The following is a 22,071-nucleotide window of genomic DNA, read 5'->3' on the forward strand; positions in this document are numbered from 1 at the left end:
GCTGTACATTCAATCCACACCTTCCGACGAGGCTGTATTGCCGGGCTCTCCATATTGAACGATCGTGATGGCGTACGCAATTCAAAGAGCGTTGAAAAAGGTAAATTATAGATGTTTATAGATTAATTTAAGTGTATTTGGGGTCAACAGATGTTCATTAAGGTACAGACACCTGGTTAGTGACATTTCCGCTGTTATATTTGCTGTGGTTTTCAAGAAAATACTTCCCTAATTTGTAGGACAAATTGACCTTGTTCAACTTTTTCGACGCTCTGTACACAGTGTGTACAAATGCACAGCAGTTGACGTGCACATATAACCACAGACCAAAATCATACATTGATAATAACATTGATACTACTCCTGAAAGGCACAGCAGAATGACCATCTTCATAAGGTATTTCAAATTCAAAGATGAAGACAGTTCATGATTTCAAGAAGAAACTAGAAAGCATGCAAGCAAAAGACAAGGTCCGAAGGTGATTTCTTCTCCGTTCTGGGCTGGCCCGGGCCCTGCCAGTGTTCCATCTAAAAAACAGTTGCCTAAGGAAATAAACTACTGTCTTTAATGACGACTGCTGCATGATGTTGTCAAATATTGATCGAGCGTCAGTGTTGCACTGACATGACTGATGTAACTTCTTCTTCTGTCATCAAACGGATTGGACCGGATTGGAAAGACGGCCACCGATAATAAGACACAAACGCTCTATTCCTGTAACAGGTGTAACATGTAATCATCCACTGGCCAGCTTTCAAATGTGTCTTTAGGGATGCCGGCACATGCACATCTGTTGGCCTAGTTAGTAATAGCTTGAGCTGGATTGAATTTTATTTTTCAGGGACTTACCCAGTTCAATCAAGCGACGCAAGTTAGCTTCCTGCACGTGAGTCGAGTGACAGCATGCGAGGCCAAGGTACAGCAGGTAAGATATCTAGTTAGATGCCATGGTTGATTGGGGAAACAACAGCATAAGATCGGCAGTCTTGAGTCTTGGGAAAATGAAATAAGCTCAAATGGCAGACTGTGTGCTGTTGTCAACACAAGCCACTAAGGATACAAAATGTTGTTAGGATATTTCTGCTTTTAGAGTTTGCGTGTTGCTATAAAGGAGTAGAATTAGGAACAGTGTACTTTCTGATACCCTCCCCTACCTATACCACTGTCTCAATAAACATTGAATGAGAAGTTGTGGCTGTTAATGTTATTGTTAGTGTTCAATGATTCCATGTCCATTGCCAGCTGTCAGTCACTCTGTGCCTTATCTCTTAAATGTATTTATATTTTCCTGTTTCCACATACTATTGCATAACAATTAAAGTTTTATTCTTGTATGGTACTGTTTGACTTGTCTGGTAACGGTCTTTTTCCCCGTACGTTATTGCTTTCTTTTACAACCAATATTTTTTTCTTAGCGTGCAAAGTTGCATTCAGCAGTCGAAAGAAATAAACAGGTGCTTGTAATGTATCAGTCAAAATTTAAGCATAATCCAGCTAGAACAAACCCCTGGCTGACAAATTTTACAACCAGAATGGACATAATAGACATAATAGCTTTCTGCGTAGCTTCCTCCCTGACATGGTCAGTACTGTTGTTGTAGTTGCTGAAGCTTTGCATCCTAATGCGTCAGGTTTGGAAAAGTTAACAGACTAAATTGTAATCTTACCAGATGTGCCAGCATTACTAGTACTGACTGTTAACTGTTTGGCACTAACAAAATAGTTGCATTTTGTATAGGGATCTGCAACAACAATACAACTGCAAACAATCTAAAAAACTAACAACTAACAAAACTGAATGAGTAACTGAATGAGTCCATACAGGCACTGTGTGAGTTTGCTACTAGTCTTTATGAATTCTTGATGAGATAAATTATTGTAAATGATTACTTATGGGCTTAGTCCACCCTCTCAAGAGGGCTAACCAATTGGCTTGCCATCTGTTAGACTCTACTAACTGACATTCACTCAGCAGTGCAACACACTTCCCACTTCCCTCACATCATTCAGTCCTCTTCTGCTATGATCAGACACAATGGCTGAATGCCAGGTACTCATCACATATGCAAGCAAACAGCCATTCCCTGGATTGAATTCTATTGAGCGGACAGCCCGGCCCTCCTGATTGCTGATCCTATACTAAGGGCAGTTCAGTATTGATTGTACGACTAATGTACAACTTACAAGAGCAAAGCAGGTTTCGATACTGGTGTGGGAAATTGATAAAAAAGCTTGTCAGTGTTTCCTACTTTGTATTCTGAACGGATTCGTTTTTTGTTCCAAGTTTATTTATCAAGAAATCCTCTCCTCTCTGTCAGATGTTTCATGCACTTACTGACTGATTGATTTTAAATGATTAAGCAGTGACTATAATAAACTGCTGTGATTAGAAAAGCAAATGCTCAGACAGTGAACTCGGCTAATGAACTTGGCTTAGGTGACGTCAGTTCGGTCCAGTCAAAATACATACAGTAGGTCCTGTTTGGTCCATGTCCTTTTTAAAAACTTTGTCATCACTTTCGATCATTTCGCCACTTTATTTAGACTATTCCCCCTTCAGGTGCCTGTGAGCAAGTTTGAATCAGATAGCTTTATTCGATATGATGACTTGGAGAACAACCTGAATATTGTCAAAAAGAGGTGAGTTCTGCACCATCCTCCAGTCCATCTCCTGTACTCAATGTAGTCTTAGTCACAAAAGGTCAACTCCTACATTCACGTCTGCTAATAGTATCACTATGCTGTAGGGTTTCCTTTACTGAAGAAATACTCTGCTTTGCTGCTGTAGCAAATACAATACATAGGGTACATGTTTTCATTTCCATTAGCACCCAAGAATTGATCCGTGGCTGAGGAGCTTTGACTGGATTATTATCGGGTTGTATTAAGCCGCCATAAATCTTGTGTGTTGCCAAAATGATGGCATCTCATGATTAAAGACATAATTGAAAGTTGTACATGTAATCCCTTTTGACATCTTGGAGATAAGGTTTGAAATACTCATCATTCTTATTGAGTTATTGAGAATTTTCTATAATGAAATGTCACAATGCGACATAGAGGTTCCTAATCAATACCTGACATTGAATCATAAGATTCTAAAAATCTTTGGATAATCAATATCCGCTTGGTGATTCTTTGACTTGTAACCAGAGGAAAGATTACTGTATAGTGTATGATAGCTGAGATAGATTTTGAAAATATTTTTAGGTTTTGCTAACCATTCAATTCTGTGTACATTTCAGGTTGAACCGACCTCTGACCCTTTCGGAAAAAATCCTGTACAGCCATTTAGATGAGCCGAATACGCAGGATATCAAGAGGGGAGAATCCTATCTCCGTCTCCGGCCAGATAGAGTGGCTATGCAAGATGCTACTGCTCAGGTGCGTAACATTTGCCAGACATATCACTATATCAGATAATCCTTGTTGAGCTACAACTACAAATGGTGTCAAATGGCAAACTCTAATCGCATCTATTCCTTCCAGATGGCCATGTTGCAGTTCATTTCAAGCGGGTTACCAAAGGTAGCCGTACCATCGACCATTCACTGTGATCATTTGATTGAGGCACAGCTTGGAGGAGACAAGGATTTAGCTCGGGCTAAGGTATGCATTGCTCCTTCCTCGTCCTTAATAGCACAGTCCAGACGCTGCAGTAGTCATGGTAAAAAAGGGTACCGGTAATGCTCAGCTGTAGTGTAGAACCTGCTCTGAACCAACTGTCCAAAGTGTCATCCCCTGCCCTGCAAAGAGATTTTGTTTGGTGAGCCAATACTGAAAGCTTTTAAGCATCTACAGTAAACCCTTGGTGCGGAAGTATTGACAGGATTAACATTATTTCTATCTCTTTCAGGATATCAACAAGGAAGTATATGACTTCCTTGCGACTGCTGGATCCAAGTATGGAGTGGGATTCTGGAAGCCAGGCAGTGGAATCATCCATCAGGTGAGAAAGATCTCATAACCTTGGTATACTACATAATCCCAACCCCTATTTATTTGCTTGAAGTTGAAATGGTTTGTAGTGTAGTATTATGATGGGATCAATGATTGTGTTTTTCATGAAAACCTCTTTGAATATGTCCTGTGTGGTCCACAGAGTCAGTTCACTGTCCATCATTACAGTGCCACTGATTCTTGCCTTCATTGGCACAGATTTGATAACTGAATGGACCTAGATAAATTCTCAGTACCTTCAGGTGTAGGCAGGTTGTAAGATATAACTGCCTATGTATTGTGGTGCAGACATTATTTGCTCTTTCTGTTGCTGGTAACAGTTGTACTGAAATGTGTCAGTTTCATCAGATACAGTCACGGTCTAGCTGATTTCGAATTCCGTTCATTTTCAGATTATCTTGGAGAATTATGCATTCCCTGGCCTTCTGATCATTGGCACAGACAGTCACACGCCAAATGGAGGTTAGTTTGTTGCAAGTACTACCCTGTTAGCTAGAGGATTGTTACAGTAGCGATGGATCTCACTTGACATTATATCAAATTGCTGAGGTCTCATTGACTGGCATAATGATGATAGAATTTCCATAGAAGTACAATACCTCACTAAACAATGATCATGTGAAGTTTGAAGCTTTCTGTTTGTTTCAGGTGGCCTCGGTGGTCTTTGTATTGGTGTCGGAGGAGCTGATGCTGTTGATGTCATGGCCAATATCCCCTGGGAACTCAAGTGCCCCAAAGTGATTGGCGTTAATTTGACAGGTGAACTTTCCGGTTGGACATCCCCAAAGGATATCATTCTGAAGCTGGCTGGAATCCTGACTGTCAAGGGTGGCACTGGAGCCATCGTGGAGTATTTTGGGCCAGGAGTGGACTCCATTTCCTGCACTGGGATGGCTACTATTTGCAACATGGGAGCTGAGATTGGAGCAACAACCTCAGTCTTCCCCTTCAATAGTAGGATGGCAGATTATCTCAATGCCACACATAGACAAGGTAGGTACCACATACTTGTGTCCACTTCAGTATTCTCCAATTACGGTCAAATTAACATAAGATACAAGGATTGGTTATTTAGGGCTGTTAGAATTGTGCAGTGGTAAGACCATTGTTCCAAATTAACATCAGTGCCTGTCATTATGTGATAGGGTGCTTCTCTAACATAAGATTATTATCTTCGAAATCTTTTCCAGTATTTTGTCATGATCATACCTTTTTTCCAGGTATCGCGGATCTTGCCGACCGTTACAAGAATGTGTTACTCTCCGCGGACCCAAGTTGTAAATATGACCAGGTTGTCGAGATCAACCTGAGTGAGTTGGAGCCTCACGTCAATGGACCATTCACGCCTGATCTTGCCACTCCCATCTCCAAGCTTGGTCAGACTGCCAGAGGAAAGGGTTGGCCTGAGGAGATCAAAGTGGGTAAGTTGAAGAAGATCTCCTGACATTAGTGTTACCCTTGGTTGTTGTGCTACTTTATGGTCATTGCTGGCCTTGATCAAACATGTGAAGTGTGATTGCAGATGAACTGCCCCAAGTACGGTTGCACAGATGCTCATACTATAGGAAAATAAATTCTGATTTATGTTCAGATTCTGAATGTTAGACAAGGAATTTGTGGATTTTGTTTAGAACATTTTTGTAATGATTTCGTGTGACAATGGAAATATTTTCATCAGAGTTGTTTCTGTATGTTTTATCTTTAGGTTTGATTGGAAGTTGCACCAACAGCAGTTATGAAGATATGGGTAGATCAGCAAGTATTGCCAAGCAGGCCTTAGCAAAGGGTCTCAAAGCAAAGTCTTCGTTCACTGTAACACCTGGGTCAGAACAGATCCGTGCAACCATTGAAAGGGATGGACTTTCTAAAGTGTTTGACAACTTTGGTGGAGTGGTCTTGGCAAATGCCTGTGGGCCTTGCATTGGACAATGGGATAGGTAGGTCGCGAAACTGTGAAAAATGTTGCTCTTGTTTCAACTGATGGAATTGTGTCAGCACTTGTATGAGTGCCATGAGTGTTCTCTCATTTAGTTACACATGTAGAGATGTCTGTCTGCACATTACCATTCAGCCTACACAATCTTCCCTTTTATATCCATCATGCTCAGTGAGGATAGCCTTAGGCTGACTATTTTATGATAATGAAGGTGACTACTAGTGGAGACATGCTATTCTCCTGGCAGAAATGTTAGTTCTGGTTTCATCTGTGGTATTGAAAGTGAAATATATGTTTTCAGAAAAGATGTGAAAATGGGTGAAAAGAACACCATTGTGACCTCATACAACCGAAACTTCACTGGACGTAATGATGCCAACCCTGCCACCCATAGTTTCGTCACATCACCAGAGATGGTGACCGCTCTTTCGATTGCTGGAACACTTGACTTCAATCCTCTCACCGATGAACTCACTGCAGCTGATGGTTTGTGTTTTCATTGGGTTTCTTTGTGTCATACCTGTACTCGTAATCATGAAAGTGACAAAGTAAGAACCCATCCCAAAGTTTAGAGTGTTTGAAAGAAGGTGACAAGTACATGTAAGAACCCATTCCAAAAGTGTGGAGTGTTGGAATGAGAGTGACATAGCAAAAACCATGCCAAGGTATAGGGGAAGTCAAATCTTTCAACGACTCTTCTTCAGGTTCGAAATTCAAACTTGAAAGTCCCTTTGGTGATGAACTTCCATCGGACGGTTTCGACCCTGGTAAGGACACCTACCAGCACCCGCCCACCGACGGCTCCAATGTTAATGTTGACGTTAGTCCAAAGAGTAAACGCCTACAGCTGCTATCACCTTTCGACAAATGGGATGGCAAGGATTTAGAAGATATGTTGATTCTAATCAAGGTATTTGACAATGTTTTATACTTGGTCACTGTTGTCAGGCATTTTGTCATAAATGGCATTTGCAATGAATGGAAGTCTTCTTTAGGCTGCTTTACTGTCTCTGATTAATTGATGTTGGTGCAGTCCACTTGTAAGATTTCGTGGGTTCAGACCCCTAGTGTTAGAGCAGGCATCTTTGTCTTGGGAAAGTCAAACTCTCTTCCACAACATAGTTTATGTCCTACATGTACATACCTTAAAACGGCTATGCCAATTGAAGTTTATAGAGTGGGAATGTGCCAGTTGATGCTCCGCGCTCGAGACTCTAAATGTGTTTTTCAATTTGTTTGTTTTAGGCCAAGGGTAAATGCACAACTGATCATATCAGTGCTGCCGGACCATGGTTGAAATTCAGGGGCCATCTTGACAACATATCAAACAATTTGCTCATTGGGTAAGCGAAATTCTTTCCTCAGGTTCATACAACAGGTTCACACAACATAAGTGCAGGAATTCTTCCTACTCTGACTACCCTGAATTTCTGAGTGGCGTACTGGTTAGACGTATGACTCTCAATCCATGGGTTGTTGGTTTTGCAGGCCAGTCTGTTGTGATTAGGATCTGTCAGGTTTTGAGTTCCTATTATGAATTGTTTTCTCAGTACTCAGAAATACTGTATTTTCAATTCACTTTATTGTGCTGATTTTCAGTGCTGTGAATGAAGAGAATGGTGAGATGAATAAAGTGATGAATCGTCTAACTGGAGAATATGGAGCCGTCCCGGACACTGGTCGACATTACAAGGTAGGTGATCAAATATGCTGAAGACCACATCATTGGGGATGGTGCATGCACGAGTGTAACATCCTCCTGAAGAAGTGGTTCTTGATCTGTTACAGCATGTCAGCTAGACTGAATTTTATTTGCAACAAAATATAAGACAACTTTGGTCCAGTCGTAAAGCACCTGGGATGCAGAAGTCAGAATAGAAAATAAATTTGCACAGTTTGATGTGAAATGCTGCATATTGTTCAATGAAAGATTCAGACTGGGCACTGATCTTTAGTGGTAGCTGGTCTACTTCAGTCCTAATTCATACATGTACATTGTAATTGCTGATCGTTTCAGGCCAATGGAGTTAACTGGGTGGTAATCGGTGATGAGAATTACGGTGAGGGCAGCAGTAGGGAACATGCTGCGTTAGAACCACGACATCTTGGGGGTAGAGCAATCATTGTAAAGAGTTTTGCTCGGATTCACGGTAAGTCAGCAGTGTGGTCATAGCAGTGATATATTCATGTCTTGTTGGAAGCCAAAGTCGCAGGTTTATGCAGCAATTACAAAGACTTTGGCACCCTGAGGCTGCCTTAGGAACTACTTAACACAACACACAGATATTGATATATACGTATGTCTTGATATTTTCAGAAACGAATTTGAAGAAGCAGGGTATGCTGCCCCTCACCTTCTCCAATCCTGCAGACTATGACAAAGTAAAACCAACAGATAGAGTATCGATCTTAGGATTAAAAGATTTATCACCAGGAAAGGTAGGTGGATTGTAATTTGAGCCACACCCAGCTTCCATTGAAACAGTGACCTCTGCCATCATTGGTGTGATACATAGTACACGTAGTTCTGTATCAGGGTAAATACTGTTAGTGTTTACTGCAGGGTCTCTCTTTGTTGTCCATTACCATGTTAAGCTGTTGTCCAATTAAGTTATGTCTTTGTCTTTGCAGCCTTTGACATGTAGGCTAAAGCACGAGGATGGAAGTACCGATGAGTTCGAACTCAAACACTCCATGAACTCTCAACAGATTGAATGGTTCTGTGCAGGCAGTGCGCTCAACCGAATGAAGGAGCTTATGAAATAGTGAGACGGTCGATTAGGAAATGTGATTTTGTTTTTGTACTTGAAGTGGTGTGATAGACTACTTGATCAGTGAATAATGAATATGCCCCACTAGAACCTTATCAGATTGCGGTGGACAGCTTCCAGTTATCTTCGTTTACAAATCCTAAGGAAAAGTCCTTCGTGATTTTTTTGCTGTGAATCCTGAAAGTCTCTGCTCCATGATCTGCATGTTTTATAGGGTCTTGTGCTCGGGCCATCAATTCACATCTCGATAATATGAGTCGTGTAAAAGGATTTATTCTACCTGAAAATTAACTTCTTTATTCATTTGGGTTTTGTCAACGAAATAGGCCAGTTATAACTGTGTAAAGATTGAAACATTTTGGATACACTTTTCTGGTAACTTAAGCTGAGCTGTATAGAAACAATGAATGTTAATTGCCTTCCTTCTTACCTGGACAGCTGTTTACATGAATGACATGTACATGTAATATGAATAGTACCTTGTTAGGATTCAGCCTGCGTTATTTACTTTTCAAATGAAACTTGAGTGGCTATCTTTGTTGAATAGTGTGACAAAATCAAACAGATACATGTGTTTATTCTTTAACCTCAAAAAGGACATAATTTGACGAAAATCAAAACTTCTGAACCTAAAATTCAGGAGCGTAGTTTTGCTGTGTATTTGCCTTTGAGGTTGTCTTTCTAACCATATGATATAGGGCTGTTGATTTTGTCATAAGTACGTTCTCATTCTTAAGGATTTTTCTTTTCTTCCAATGGTCTCTGTTACCATGTGTGCTTATGTTATGTGTGCTGAAATTTAAGTAATTAGTTATTCTTAGAAATGTATATAGATCTAATCGTTATGTACTACATTATTGTATTTTCAAAAAATCAAAAATGAAGAGTAGACGGTGTTTATGCCCAGTGCATGTAATTGTTAAAATGCAGTTACATGTACATGTACATGTCGACAGTTCATGCATGTTCAGCAACAAATTTGTAATGAAATATTATTCAGAAATGTTAACTGTGAAGTGATGGTTTTGGTTTTTTTCAGTGATGAATGGAAGAGAAATACGTAGAATAGTTATTAGGTCTCTATCACATGTGCGATAATTATGCTGATTAAACAGACTAGTTGATTTTGATCTGCAAACTTAAGCTCCTAATGTAAACCATGCTTCGAAAATGAAACAGTGTCAAAACCATTTCTAAACCATGTACTAGCACAGGTTTTTCAGGTATTTGTTTGCTTGTGATGACTTATCTCTGAATGGGCAATAAATTAGTTGACTTCATGAAAATGGCTTTGTTATTCTGGTTTTCTCTCCGAGATACTTGTACCGTATTTTCCGGCGTATGACCCGCGGCTTTTTGCCCTCAAACAGGCCCAAAAAGTGGGGGTGCGGGTAATACAAAGGTGCGGGTCTTGCGTGGATTCTGAGAGGGATAAGCCCCAACCCCAAAGAAAAAAAAGGGGACCAAACTGGTTAGTTGATAAGGATTTATGTCCATCGTTTTCACATTGTTTTCAACCAATATTTCCGCCATGATCGCATAGTTTGTGATGTCTCCGCTAGGGAAAATAGTCTTATTGGGGGCATCTCATAAGCGATGTTTTGGCTTCCGCAAGTCTGAACTGTGCCCCACCCTACCTGAGGTTCAGCCAACTGAGGACTCGGCAGACGATTCCGATTCCGAGGATACGTTGATGGATACGATGTCGAAGACGGACTTCGATGAACTGTTCCGGGACCTCTTCCATGATGATACCGAAGATGAAGATTTCGAAGGTTTCGAAAGTGATGAATGTGAATGATATGCTCATTTAGGACAATGACTATATGCTTAAGACAATTTGTGTGCTAATATTGGGTCAAGTAATGTTACAACAGATCACTCTAATAACATTTCTACCATTCTACCAATGCATAATATTGAGTTTTGAGACGGCCCTTCACTTCAAAACAAGTTACGGCCATGCTGGAATTGATCCACTTTGGTTAACAATTAAAAAAAACATGGCGGTTCTAGGATGTCAACATCAATGAATGGCTTACTATTTTTGGAGAATGCGGGTCTTGGAGCAGTGCGGGTCATAATCAGGTGCGGGTCTTGCATGGCTTTAGGTAATGGTCAAAGGGGGTGCGGGTCATAGGGCAGTGCGGGGGATAATCCGGAAAATACGGTAATCAGGACGTCTCAAGGACACGCTGAAAAGACAACACCATGTGGTTGTGTCAAGTAGGATGTGCCAACATTCATGACATTTTCTGTGCACAATACAAAGGGGCTGGGGGGGGGGGGGGACACAGAGATGTCTGGTCATTTTCACCTCTTATCAAGTTTCAGGGGACCTTGCCTGGTTCCTTAGGGTGGTTGGAGAATGGACTTAGTTCAGGTGAAGAAATTGTCCTATTCTATGTTAAAACCCTTCACATTTCTTGTTGCAATGCAAAAGAAAACCGAGATTCAATTCACAAAAAACAGCTTTATTACAAAGTTAATTCACAAAGCACATACATGTAGAAGATTAGATGACTGCAGTGCCCACCATTTACAAAATATTTACAGTACTCCTCGGAATAAACCACGCAAAATCTATCCACAACAATTACAAAGAAATTGTCTTTAGCATCCAATAATAATATCGTTACACAAGGACATGACTAGCTAATACAGGATAAGACCTGTAAGATTTGTTACATTTGCAACCACAAAACTGGACAACGTTTTTCCGCTTCCCAAGAGGGACAAGTGCATTCCAACTTCTATTTTACAATTCTCATGATTTGCAGCAATATAACCATTTGATTCATGCCCGCTGAAAAATGGAGACATGAATCCAGACATCTTTTCTTCCTTACAGTTTCCTTGATGATAAAGTCCATCTCGATTCCAAAGTCTTGAAATGAAGATCTGATCTCAACTTTTAGCATGAAGTCCTACACATCAAACACAGTCTTAGAAATGAGGTAAACACACTTTGCCAGCAAAGAGTTCTGATACCACAGTGATCCATAAAGCCAGAACAAAGAATATGTACGATATTCCTACTTGGAAGTTATTCGGAAGCTGATAAGGTTCGCCACCAATCTGGTCCATGTTGAAGCCAATGGGGAAGATGACTGCCGCCAAGCAGAAGAGCACCACTGAAAAGATGATAATAACAGAGATGTGTTAAGACGACACAGAGTTGACATCGAATACACTTTAAATAGGTTAAAATCATACTTACTTGCTACGAAACCCAGCCACCTTGCATACTTCATGACAGTATATTTCCAGTAAGATATCGCAAGAAGCACTATTGTGATTGTAACTAGAAATATCCCAAAAAGAATGCAGATGAATGTGAACATCCATTCTGCCCGGATGGGTTCTGGTGTGTAGCATACTTCTGACCGATGGTGGATTGTGAGACATGTCTTCAGGAGGCCAATATTCGTAACACCTGAAATTATACATGGTTTGATTTAGCCTGAGCCAAAATGACAACGGGTGTCAGTGGGTGTGGAGGAATGCTACAATTCTTAATTGTTGTGATTCAAGATTGAGACTTGGTTGTGACATGATGTGACAGGTATTGTTTTAATGGCAAAGAACAAGCTTCCTACTGTTGTAAGTATGAATCTATATGTGAACCATCACCTGAAACACACATAGATACAAAATATTGGTTAGTAAAGAAAATAGTACAAATAAGGTGAAACAAACCGCCAATGTTTGAGACAATCCAAAATGGCATTGCAAGACTTGCAATAGCAAAGACATCAGCTGCGAAAAACAGCGCCCCGGATATAATGCTCAGCTTGTCCATAGTTTCAATTGATTCCCCAACAACCGCAACACATACGGACCAAATATCAATGTTTTTCGTTAACGGAGAATGGGAGAAAACGACAAAATTTAGTGAGATTTTTTGGAATTTTTTTCTAAAGACACCATTTTGGAAACGACAGTGGCGACGTATATCGGCAAATAGCTAAAGCCAGCAACAGGTGGATGCGGAAGTTGTGTGAACTTTCATGACTTTTGGAAGTTTTAAATTGCTGTTTTCTACACAATTATGATGTATTTGGCGCCGATTTTCCTCTCATGACATCTTCTTGATATTTCTCTTTTAAACGGTATAAATTGTTTCTGATGTTTTAGGTGTATTAACGTTGTTTTTTGCGTGTCCTACTTTGGGACCTTGTTTTCAAATTCATGTACATGTACGTGCAAGCCTGTACAGATACACTGTCGAGTACATACACATACACTATCTCTGTACACAAAGTACATGATACAGATAGCCAATGCTTGAAATTGAACTGATTGACCTGTTGAGTTGTTGCAACATGGTGTTCAGTGTAATGTGACACGTTGGAAGAAATGATTTAACCAGGAACTGGAATACATGTTACAAAGTGGCTATTCTTACGACTAGTCGTAACTTAGGATTTATGCGATTTCAGAGATTAAACTGAGGATCTCGGGAGATAAGACTAGTGTAAAGGAAGGGTTAGGGTTAGGGTTGGCGCTAGGAGTAAGTGTTAGGGTCAGGGTGAGCGTCAGGGTTAGGATTAAGGCCCAAAAAGGTGAAAATGATCGTCGTAAGAATAACCAGTAGTTTGTATGTAAAATGCATTAGGGATCGTTGTAAGAATAGCTGCGGCCTATGTATATAGCCTATCTTTCGATTCAATACCACAGCAAATGGTTTGGACTGGGTATTGTCAGTTAGTACAGCAAGAATAATTTCCAACTGTTTCTATATTTCAGACTTGACAGCCACATTGTTCCAAGTTCACCATGGGCTCGTTTGGCAGCAAAATATTGAAGAGGCTCGGTGGAGCCAAGAAAGAAATGCGTACATTGATGGTTGGACTAGACGCAGCTGGAAAAACGACCATTCTGTACAAACTAAAACTAGGTGAAATAGTTACTACAATCCCAACTATTGGATTCAACGTAGAGACAGTTAAATACAAAAATTTAAGTTTCACTGTTTGGGATGTCGGCGGTCAGGATAAGATCCGTCCCCTATGGAGGCATTATTATCCAGGGACTCTAGCGCTGATATTTGTAGTTGATACTAGCGATCATGAACGAATCGAGGAATCGCGTCAAGAACTTCACAACATTCTCCAAGAGGACGATTTACGCGACGCTGTGGTGCTGGTTTTCGCCAACAAGCAGGATCTACCTAACGCCATGAATACAGCTGAAGTCACTGATAAACTCAACTTACATTCCATCTCGAAACATGTCTGGTACATTCAAGGCTCTTGTGCCACCACTGGTGATGGGCTTTATGAAGGACTAGATTGGCTCTCAAAAACACTGAAGAGAAAGTGATTTTTTTTCCTTTCTGATTTTAGTAGACCAGCACCTGTTATATAGTGATTGCTTTGGCATTATTCATTGGCAGATACCATTGTTTTTAGTGACAGTGCTCTGCCAAGCTTTGCCTCGGGTAAAATTTGACACAATTACATGTGTGTCCAGCTTAGAAAAACTATCCGACACATATCTAATTTGTTTGTCTGACATGATTTTCGAGATTGAGCATAAAAGACTCATGTTTTTTTCATGTGACCTATGTTCTATTCAAAATGTAAGTCTGGTGATGAGCCACATTCCATGTAGTCTATGTTTTAAATCTTCCAAGTACTGGTACCTAGTATTTAGTACATCTATCTACCAGTTCTTTCTATGTATTATAATATGTGATATTTGTAACTGTAAGCTTTGTCATACATGTATGATGTTTTAACTCTTCCAAGTACTGGCACTAAGGTAAAATTGTACAATCATAGTCCTGATGCAATGCTTTACTGCACTGCCCACTGTATTCTACACTGAAGCGGCTATGGTTGTACTGAAAAATACCTTCCTTTATCCTGTGAGTACTGGAAAAACAAATTTAGGGAAATCCCTGCATCTCAGCAGATTGTTAATCATCATTTTATAACTTAAAACTGTAATAATTTTTGTAAATATTTGTGATAAGCGTGAGAAAGAATCTATTTTCTTATAAGATATTGATATTTATATACCAGCTGTTTTGTACTTATGTAGGATATTGCTAAGCTTAAAGAACCAGAAGGTATTCATGAAATGAGGTTTGCGCCAAACAACCATATCGATGAGGACTAATATCATCAGTCCAGAAGTTCACAACAGAAACCGTGACAGAAATTATCTTGTTTTTTATTTGACAAGTTGAGGGTTCAACTCCAATACATAAATATTCGGCCACCTCCATGATATTACCTAGAATGCTGAGCTTTCACTGCATGGGCAGACAGTCCTAGTTTTACTCTGGTTGAATATACATCATGATTTGACTGAAAATGTCTTTAGATATTTAGAGTGTGGCGTGCACAAAACTAAAATTTTAAATGATTTGTTGATAAATGATTTAGATTTCACAGTAATCTTTGTTTCTTTCATTTTTACTGCGGCACAAGGGTCCCTTTCTCTGCTAGTGTTTATCTTCATTCCTGTTTGAAAAGAAGATATGCCGACTGAGGGATTCTCAGAACATTGAACCCACATAGGTTACATGTTCACAACCAGGAGAAGCTGAGGTTGGACATTCTATCAACAAAGACGAAAATGCCGGCCATCTACCAACATTACAAAGTCACAATCACTCTAGTGTGGTTGGGTGATGATCACACCCAAGCCAGCTACATGTATTTATGCAGCAAGACCATTTTATTTAACAGAACAAAGTCACAAACAGTCCAGTGTTGTTAGGTGATTGTCACAACCAAACAGGGCACATTTCCAGTCTGCAGCCTTGTCAAGATTCTTAGAATAGGCAAGGCCATTCAGGTCGAGAACCAAGGCACAACCAGTCCAGTGTCGTGATTGTCACACCCAAACCAGATCCATGTACAGTCTGCATTCTTGTCCAGATTCTGAGAATAGGCAAGACCATTCAGGTCAAGAACAAAGGCACAACCAGTCCAGTGTTGTGATTGTCACACCCAAATCAGATCCATGTACAGTCTGCATTCTTGTCCAGATCCTGAGAATAGGCAAAACCATTCAGGTCAAGAACAAAGGCCTAACCAGTCTAGTGTCGTGATCCTGAGAATAGGCAAAACCATTCAGGTCAAGAACAAAGGCACAACCAGTCCAGTGTTGTGATTGTCACACCCAAACCAGATACATGGACAGTCTGCATTCTTGTCCAGATCCTGAGAATAGGCAAAACCATTCAGGTCAAGAACAAAGGCACAACCAGTCCAGTGTCGTGATTGTCACACCCAAACCAGATACATACAGTCTGCATTCTTGTCCAGATCCTGAGAATAGGCAAAACCATTCAGGTCAAGAACAAAGGCACAACCAGTCCAGTGTCGTGATCCTGAGAATAGGCAAAACCATTCAGGTCAAGAACAAAGGCACAACCAGTCCAGTGTTGTGATTGTCACACCCAAACCAGATACATGGACAGTCTGCATTCTTGTCCAGATCCTGAGAATAGGCAAAACCATTCAGGTCAAGAACAAAGGCCTAACCAGTCCAGTGTCGTGATCCTGAGAATAGGCAAAACCATTCAGGTCAAGAACAAAGGCACAACCAGTCCAGTGTTGTGATTGTCACACCCAAACCAGATACATGGACAGTCTGCATTCTTGTCCAGATCCTGAGAATAGGCAAAACCATTCAGGTCAAGAACAAAGGCACAACCAGTCCAGTGCTGTGATTGTCACACCCAAACCAGATCCATGGACAGTCTGCATTCTTGTCCAGATCCTGAGAATAGGCAAAACCATTTAGGTCAAGAACAAAGGCACAACCAGTCCAGTGTTGTGATTGTCACACCCAAACCAGATACATGGACAGTCTGCATTCTTGTCCAGATCCTGAGAATAGGCAAAACCATTCAGGTCAAGAACAAAGGCACAACCAGTCCAGTGCTGTGATTGTCACACCCAAACCAGATCCATGGACAGTCTGCATTCTTGTCCAGATCCTAAGAATAGGCAAAACCATTCAGGTCAAGAACAAAGGCACAACCAGTCCAGTGCTGTGATTGTCACACCCAAACCAGATACATGGACAGTCTGCATTCTTGTCCAGATCCTGAGAATAGGCAAAACCATTCAGGTCAAGAACAAAGGCACAACCAGTCCAGTGTCGTGATTGTCACACCCAAACCAGATCCATGGACAGTCTGCATTCTTGTCCAGATCCTGAGAATAGGCAAGACCATTCAGGTCAAGAACAAAGGCACAACCAGTCCAGTGTCGTGATTGTCACACCCAAACCAGATCCATGGACAGTCTGCATTCTTGTCCAGATCCTGAGAATAGGCAAGACCATTCAGGTCGAGAACAAATTGTTACTGGGTGATTGTCACAACCAAAGAGGACACGTTCACAACCTGCAGCCTTGTCCAGATCCTGAGAATAGGCAAGACCATTCAAGTCGAGTACTAACTGTTACTGGGTGACTGTCACAACCAAAGAAGACACGTTCACAACCTGCAGCCTTGTCCAGATCCTGAGAATAGGCAAGACCATTCAAGTCGAGTACTAACTGTTACTGGGTGATTGTCACAACCAAAGAAGACACGTTCACAACCTGCAGCCTTGTCCAGATCCTGAGAATAGGCAAGACCATTCAAGTCGAGTACTAACTGTTACTGGGTGATTGTCACAACCAAAGAAGACACGTTCACAACCTGCAGCCTTGTCCAGATCCTGAGAATAGGCAAGACCATTCAAGTCGAGTACTAACTGTTACTGGGTGACTGTCACAACCAAAGAAGACACGTTCACAACCTGCAGCCTTGTCCAGATCCTGAGAATAGGCAAGACCATTCAAGTCGAGTACTAACTGTTACTGGGTGATTGTCACAACCAAAGAAGACACGTTCACAACCTGCAGCCTTGTCCAGATCCTGAGAATAGGCAAGACCATTCAAGTCGAGTACTAACTGTTACTGGGTGATTGTCACAACCAAAGAAGACACGTTCACAACCTGCAGCCTTGTCCAGATCCTGAGAATAGGCAAGACCATTCAAGTCGAGTGCTAACTGTTACTGGGTGATTGTCACAACCAAAGAAGACACGTTCACAACCTGCAGCCTTGTCCAGATCCTGAGAATAGGCAAGACCATTCAAGTCGAGTACTAACTGTTACTGGGTGACTGTCACAACCAAAGAAGACACGTTCACAACCTGCAGCCTTGTCCAGATCCTGAGAATAGGCAAGACCATTCAAGTCGAGTACTAACTGTTACTGGGTGATTGTCACAACCAAAGAAGACACGTTCACAACCTGCAGCCTTGTCCAGATCCTGAGAATAGGCAAGACCATTCAAGTCGAGTACTAACTGTTACTGGGTGATTGTCACAACCAAAGAAGACACGTTCACAACCTGCAGCCTTGTCCAGATCCTGAGAATAGGCAAGACCATTCAAGTCGAGTACTAACTGTTACTGGGTGACTGTCACAACCAAAGAAGACACGTTCACAACCTGCAGCCTTGTCCAGATCCTGAGAATAGGCAAGACCATTCAAGTCGAGTACTAACTGTTACTGGGTGATTGTCACAACCAAAGAAGACACGTTCACAACCTGCAGCCTTGTCCAGATCCTGAGAATAGGCAAGACCATTCAGGTCGAGTACTAACTGTTACTGGGTGATTGTCACAACCAAAGAAGACACGTTCACAACCTGCAGCCTTGTCCAGATCCTGACAATAGGCAAGACCATTCAAGTCGAGTACTAACTGTTACTGGGTGATTGTCACAACCGAAGAAGACACGTTCACAACCTGCAGCCTTGTCCAGATCCTGAGAATAGGCAAGACCATTCAAGTCGAGTACTAACTGTTACTGGGTGATTGTCACAACCGAAGAAGAAACATTCACAACCTGCAGCCTTGTCAAGATTCTGAGAATAGGCAAGACCATTCAGGTCGAGAACCAAGGCACAACCAGTCCAAGGCCGGCCTGTGTTGCTGGGTGATTGTCAAAACAAAACCATCATGTGCAGTTGGCAGCCTTGACAATAAGCAAGAGCTTTTAGGCAGAAAACCAAGGTATAACCAGTCCAGTGTCGCTGGGTGATTGTCACACCCAATCCAGATACATGTACAGTCTGCATTCTTGTCCAGATTCTGAGAATAGGCAAGACCATTCAGGTCAAGAACAAAGGCACAACCAGTCCAGTGTTGTGATTGTCACACCCAAACCAGATACATACAGTCTGCATTCTTGTCCAGATCCTGAGAATAGGCAAAACCATTCAGGTCAAGAACAAAGGCCTAACCAGTCTAGTGTCGTGATCCTCAGAATAGGCAAAACCATTCAGGTCAAGAACAAAGGCACAACCAGTCCAGTGTTGTGATTGTCACACCCAAACCAGATACATGGACAGTCTGCATTCTTGTCCAGATCCTGAGAATAGGCAAAACCATTCAGGTCAAGAACAAAGGCACAACCAGTCCAGTGCTGTGATTGTCACACCCAAACCAGATCCATGGACAGTCTGCATTCTTGTCCAGATCCTAAGAATAGGCAAAACCATTCAGGTCAAGAACAAAGGCACAACCAGTCCAGTGTTGTGATTGTCACACCCAAACCAGATACATACAGTCTGCATTCTTGTCCAGATCCTGAGAATAGGCAAAACCATTCAGGTCAAGAACAAAGGCCTAACCAGTCTAGTGTCGTGATCCTGAGAATAGGCAAAACCATTCAGGTCAAGAACAAAGGCCTAACCAGTCTAGTGTCGTGATCCTGAGAATAGGCAAAACCATTCAGGTCAAGAACAAAGGCACAACCAGTCCAGTGTTGTGATTGTCACACCCAAACCAGATACATGGACAGTCTGCATTCTTGTCCAGATCCTGAGAATAGGCAAAACCATTCAGGTCAAGAACAAAGGCACAACCAGTCCAGTGTCGTGATTGTCACACCCAAACCAGATCCATGGACAGTCTGCATTCTTGTCCAGATCCTGAGAATAGGCAAGACCATTCAGGTCGAGAACAAATTGTTACTGGGTGATTGTCACAACCAAAGAAGACACGTTCACGACCTGCAGCCTTGTCCAGATCCTGAGAATAGGCAAGACCATTCAGGTCGAGAACAAATTGTTACTGGGTGATTGTCACAACCAAAGAAGATACGTTCACAACCTGCAGCCTTGTCCAGATCCTGAGAATAGGCAAGACCATTCAAGTCGAGTACTAACTGTTACTGGGTGATTGTCACAACCAAACAAGACACGTTCACAACCTGCAGCCTTGTCCAGATCCTGAGAATAGACAAGACCATTCAGGTCGAGAACCAAGGCACAACCAGTCCAAGGCCGGCCTGTGTCGCTGGGTGATTGTCAAAACAAAACCATCAGGTGCAGTTGGCAGCCTTGACAATAAGCAAGAGCTTTTAGGCAGATAACCAAAGCACAACCAGTCCAGTGTCCTGATTGTCACAACCAAACCAGATACATACAGTCTGCATTCTTGTCCAGATCCTGAGAATAGGCAAAACCATTCAGGTCAAGAACAAAGGCCTAACCAGTCTAGTGTCGTGATCCTCAGAATAGGCAAAACCATTCAGGTCAAGAACAAAGGCACAACCAGTCCAAGGCCGGCCTGTGTCGCTGGGTGATTGTCAAAACAAAACCATCAGGTGCAGTTGGCAGCCTTGACAATAAGCAAGAGCTTTTAGGCAGATAACCAAAGCACAACCAGTCCAGTGTCGTGATTGTCACAACCAAACCAGATACATACAGTCTGCATTCTTGTCCAGATCCTGAGAATAGGCAAAACCATTCAGGTCAAGAACAAAGGCCTAACCAGTCTAGTGTCGTGATCCTCAGAATAGGCAAAACCATTCAGGTCAAGAACAAAGGCACAACCAGTCCAGTGTTGTGATTGTCACACCCAAACCAGATACATGGACAGTCTGCATTCTTGTCCAGATCCTGAGAATAGGCAAAACCATTCAGGTCAAGAACAAAGGCACAACCAGTCCAGTGCTGTGATTGTCACACCCAAACCAGATCCATGGACAGTCTGCATTCTTGTCCAGATCCTAAGAATAGGCAAAACCATTCAGGTCAAGAACAAAGGCACAACCAGTCCAGTGTTGTGATTGTCACACCCAAACCAGATACATACAGTCTGCATTCTTGTCCAGATCCTGAGAATAGGCAAAACCATTCAGGTCAAGAACAAAGGCCTAACCAGTCTAGTGTCGTGATCCTGAGAATAGGCAAAACCATTCAGGTCAAGAACAAAGGCCTAACCAGTCTAGTGTCGTGATCCTGAGAATAGGCAAAACCATTCAGGTCAAGAACAAAGGCACAACCAGTCCAGTGTTGTGATTGTCACACCCAAACCAGATACATGGACAGTCTGCATTCTTGTCCAGATCCTGAGAATAGGCAAAACCATTCAGGTCAAGAACAAAGGCACAACCAGTCCAGTGTCGTGATTGTCACACCCAAACCAGATCCATGGACAGTCTGCATTCTTGTCCAGATCCTGAGAATAGGCAAGACCATTCAGGTCGAGAACAAATTGTTACTGGGTGATTGTCACAACCAAAGAAGACACGTTCACGACCTGCAGCCTTGTCCAGATCCTGAGAATAGGCAAGACCATTCAGGTCGAGAACAAATTGTTACTGGGTGATTGTCACAACCAAAGAAGATACGTTCACAACCTGCAGCCTTGTCCAGATCCTGAGAATAGGCAAGACCATTCAAGTCGAGTACTAACTGTTACTGGGTGATTGTCACAACCAAACAAGACACGTTCACAACCTGCAGCCTTGTCCAGATCCTGAGAATAGACAAGACCATTCAGGTCGAGAACCAAGGCACAACCAGTCCAAGGCCGGCCTGTGTCGCTGGGTGATTGTCAAAACAAAACCATCAGGTGCAGTTGGCAGCCTTGACAATAAGCAAGAGCTTTTAGGCAGATAACCAAAGCACAACCAGTCCAGTGTCGTGATTGTCACAACCAAACCAGATTCATGTACAGTCTGCATTCTTGTCCAGATTCTGAGAATAGGGAAGACCATTCAGGTCGAAAAGAAAGGCACAACCAGTCCAGTGTCACGACCAAACCAAATACATGTATAGTCTGAAGCCATGTCTAGGTGTCCTTGGCATCCTGCCTGACATTATACAAAGGCCATTAAGGTAGAAAAACAAAGTCACAACCAGTCCAAGGCCGGCCAGTGTCGCTGGGTGATTGTCAAATCAAAACCATATACAGGTGCAGTTGGCAGCCTTGACATCCTGACAAAAAGCAAAAGCTTTCAGGCAGAGAACCAAGGCACAACCAGTCCAGTGTCGCTGGGTGATTGTTACAACAAAATCAGATAAATCTGCAGTTATGTCCAGATATCCTTTAGGCATCCTGACAACAAGCAAAGACCATTATTCATG

General features: G+C 41.9%; 3 protein-coding genes across 4 annotated transcripts; 2 read left to right on the plus strand and 1 right to left on the minus strand.

The window, feature by feature from the left end:
* Window positions 1-39: 39 nt before the first annotated feature.
* Window positions 40-9,954, plus strand: LOC135495183 (aconitate hydratase, mitochondrial-like). Of its 2 annotated transcripts, XM_064783665.1 has the most exons (18): window positions 40-100; window positions 843-926; window positions 1,417-1,455; window positions 2,562-2,641; window positions 3,247-3,385; window positions 3,491-3,610; window positions 3,858-3,950; window positions 4,354-4,423; window positions 4,610-4,954; window positions 5,182-5,382; window positions 5,667-5,898; window positions 6,199-6,383; window positions 6,602-6,807; window positions 7,143-7,240; window positions 7,497-7,590; window positions 7,915-8,047; window positions 8,215-8,336; window positions 8,529-9,954. In XM_064783665.1, exons 1-18 carry the CDS (start codon window positions 68-70, stop codon window positions 8,661-8,663), a joined length of 2,409 nt encoding a protein of 802 aa, XP_064639735.1. In that variant the 5' UTR covers window positions 40-67; the 3' UTR covers window positions 8,664-9,954. The 2 variants fall into 2 exon arrangements, with proteins under 2 accessions (XP_064639735.1, XP_064639746.1); XM_064783676.1 differs by lacking the exon at window positions 1,417-1,455.
* A 1,172-nt stretch (window positions 9,955-11,126) lies between these two features.
* Window positions 11,127-12,604, minus strand: LOC135482596 (modulator of smoothened protein-like). Its single transcript, XM_064762774.1, has 3 exons — window positions 12,368-12,604; window positions 11,889-12,104; window positions 11,127-11,802 (listed from the first exon to the last, which is right to left on the minus strand). The coding sequence occupies exons 1-3, from the start codon at window positions 12,468-12,470 to the stop codon at window positions 11,615-11,617; spliced, it is 507 nt and encodes a 168-aa protein (XP_064618844.1). The 5' UTR covers window positions 12,471-12,604; the 3' UTR covers window positions 11,127-11,614.
* Window positions 12,605-12,640: 36 nt separating this feature from the next.
* Window positions 12,641-15,075, plus strand: LOC135495194 (uncharacterized). The gene is made up of 2 exons (XM_064783681.1): window positions 12,641-12,780; window positions 13,418-15,075. Exon 2 carries the CDS (start codon window positions 13,448-13,450, stop codon window positions 13,991-13,993), a length of 546 nt encoding a protein of 181 aa, XP_064639751.1. The 5' UTR covers window positions 12,641-12,780; window positions 13,418-13,447; the 3' UTR covers window positions 13,994-15,075.
* The last annotated feature ends 6,996 nt before the right edge of the window (window positions 15,076-22,071 follow it).

This window comes from Lineus longissimus, chromosome 1 (assembly GCF_910592395.1).
Source record: "Lineus longissimus chromosome 1, tnLinLong1.2, whole genome shotgun sequence".
Lineage (NCBI taxonomy): Eukaryota > Metazoa > Nemertea > Pilidiophora > Heteronemertea > Lineidae > Lineus > Lineus longissimus.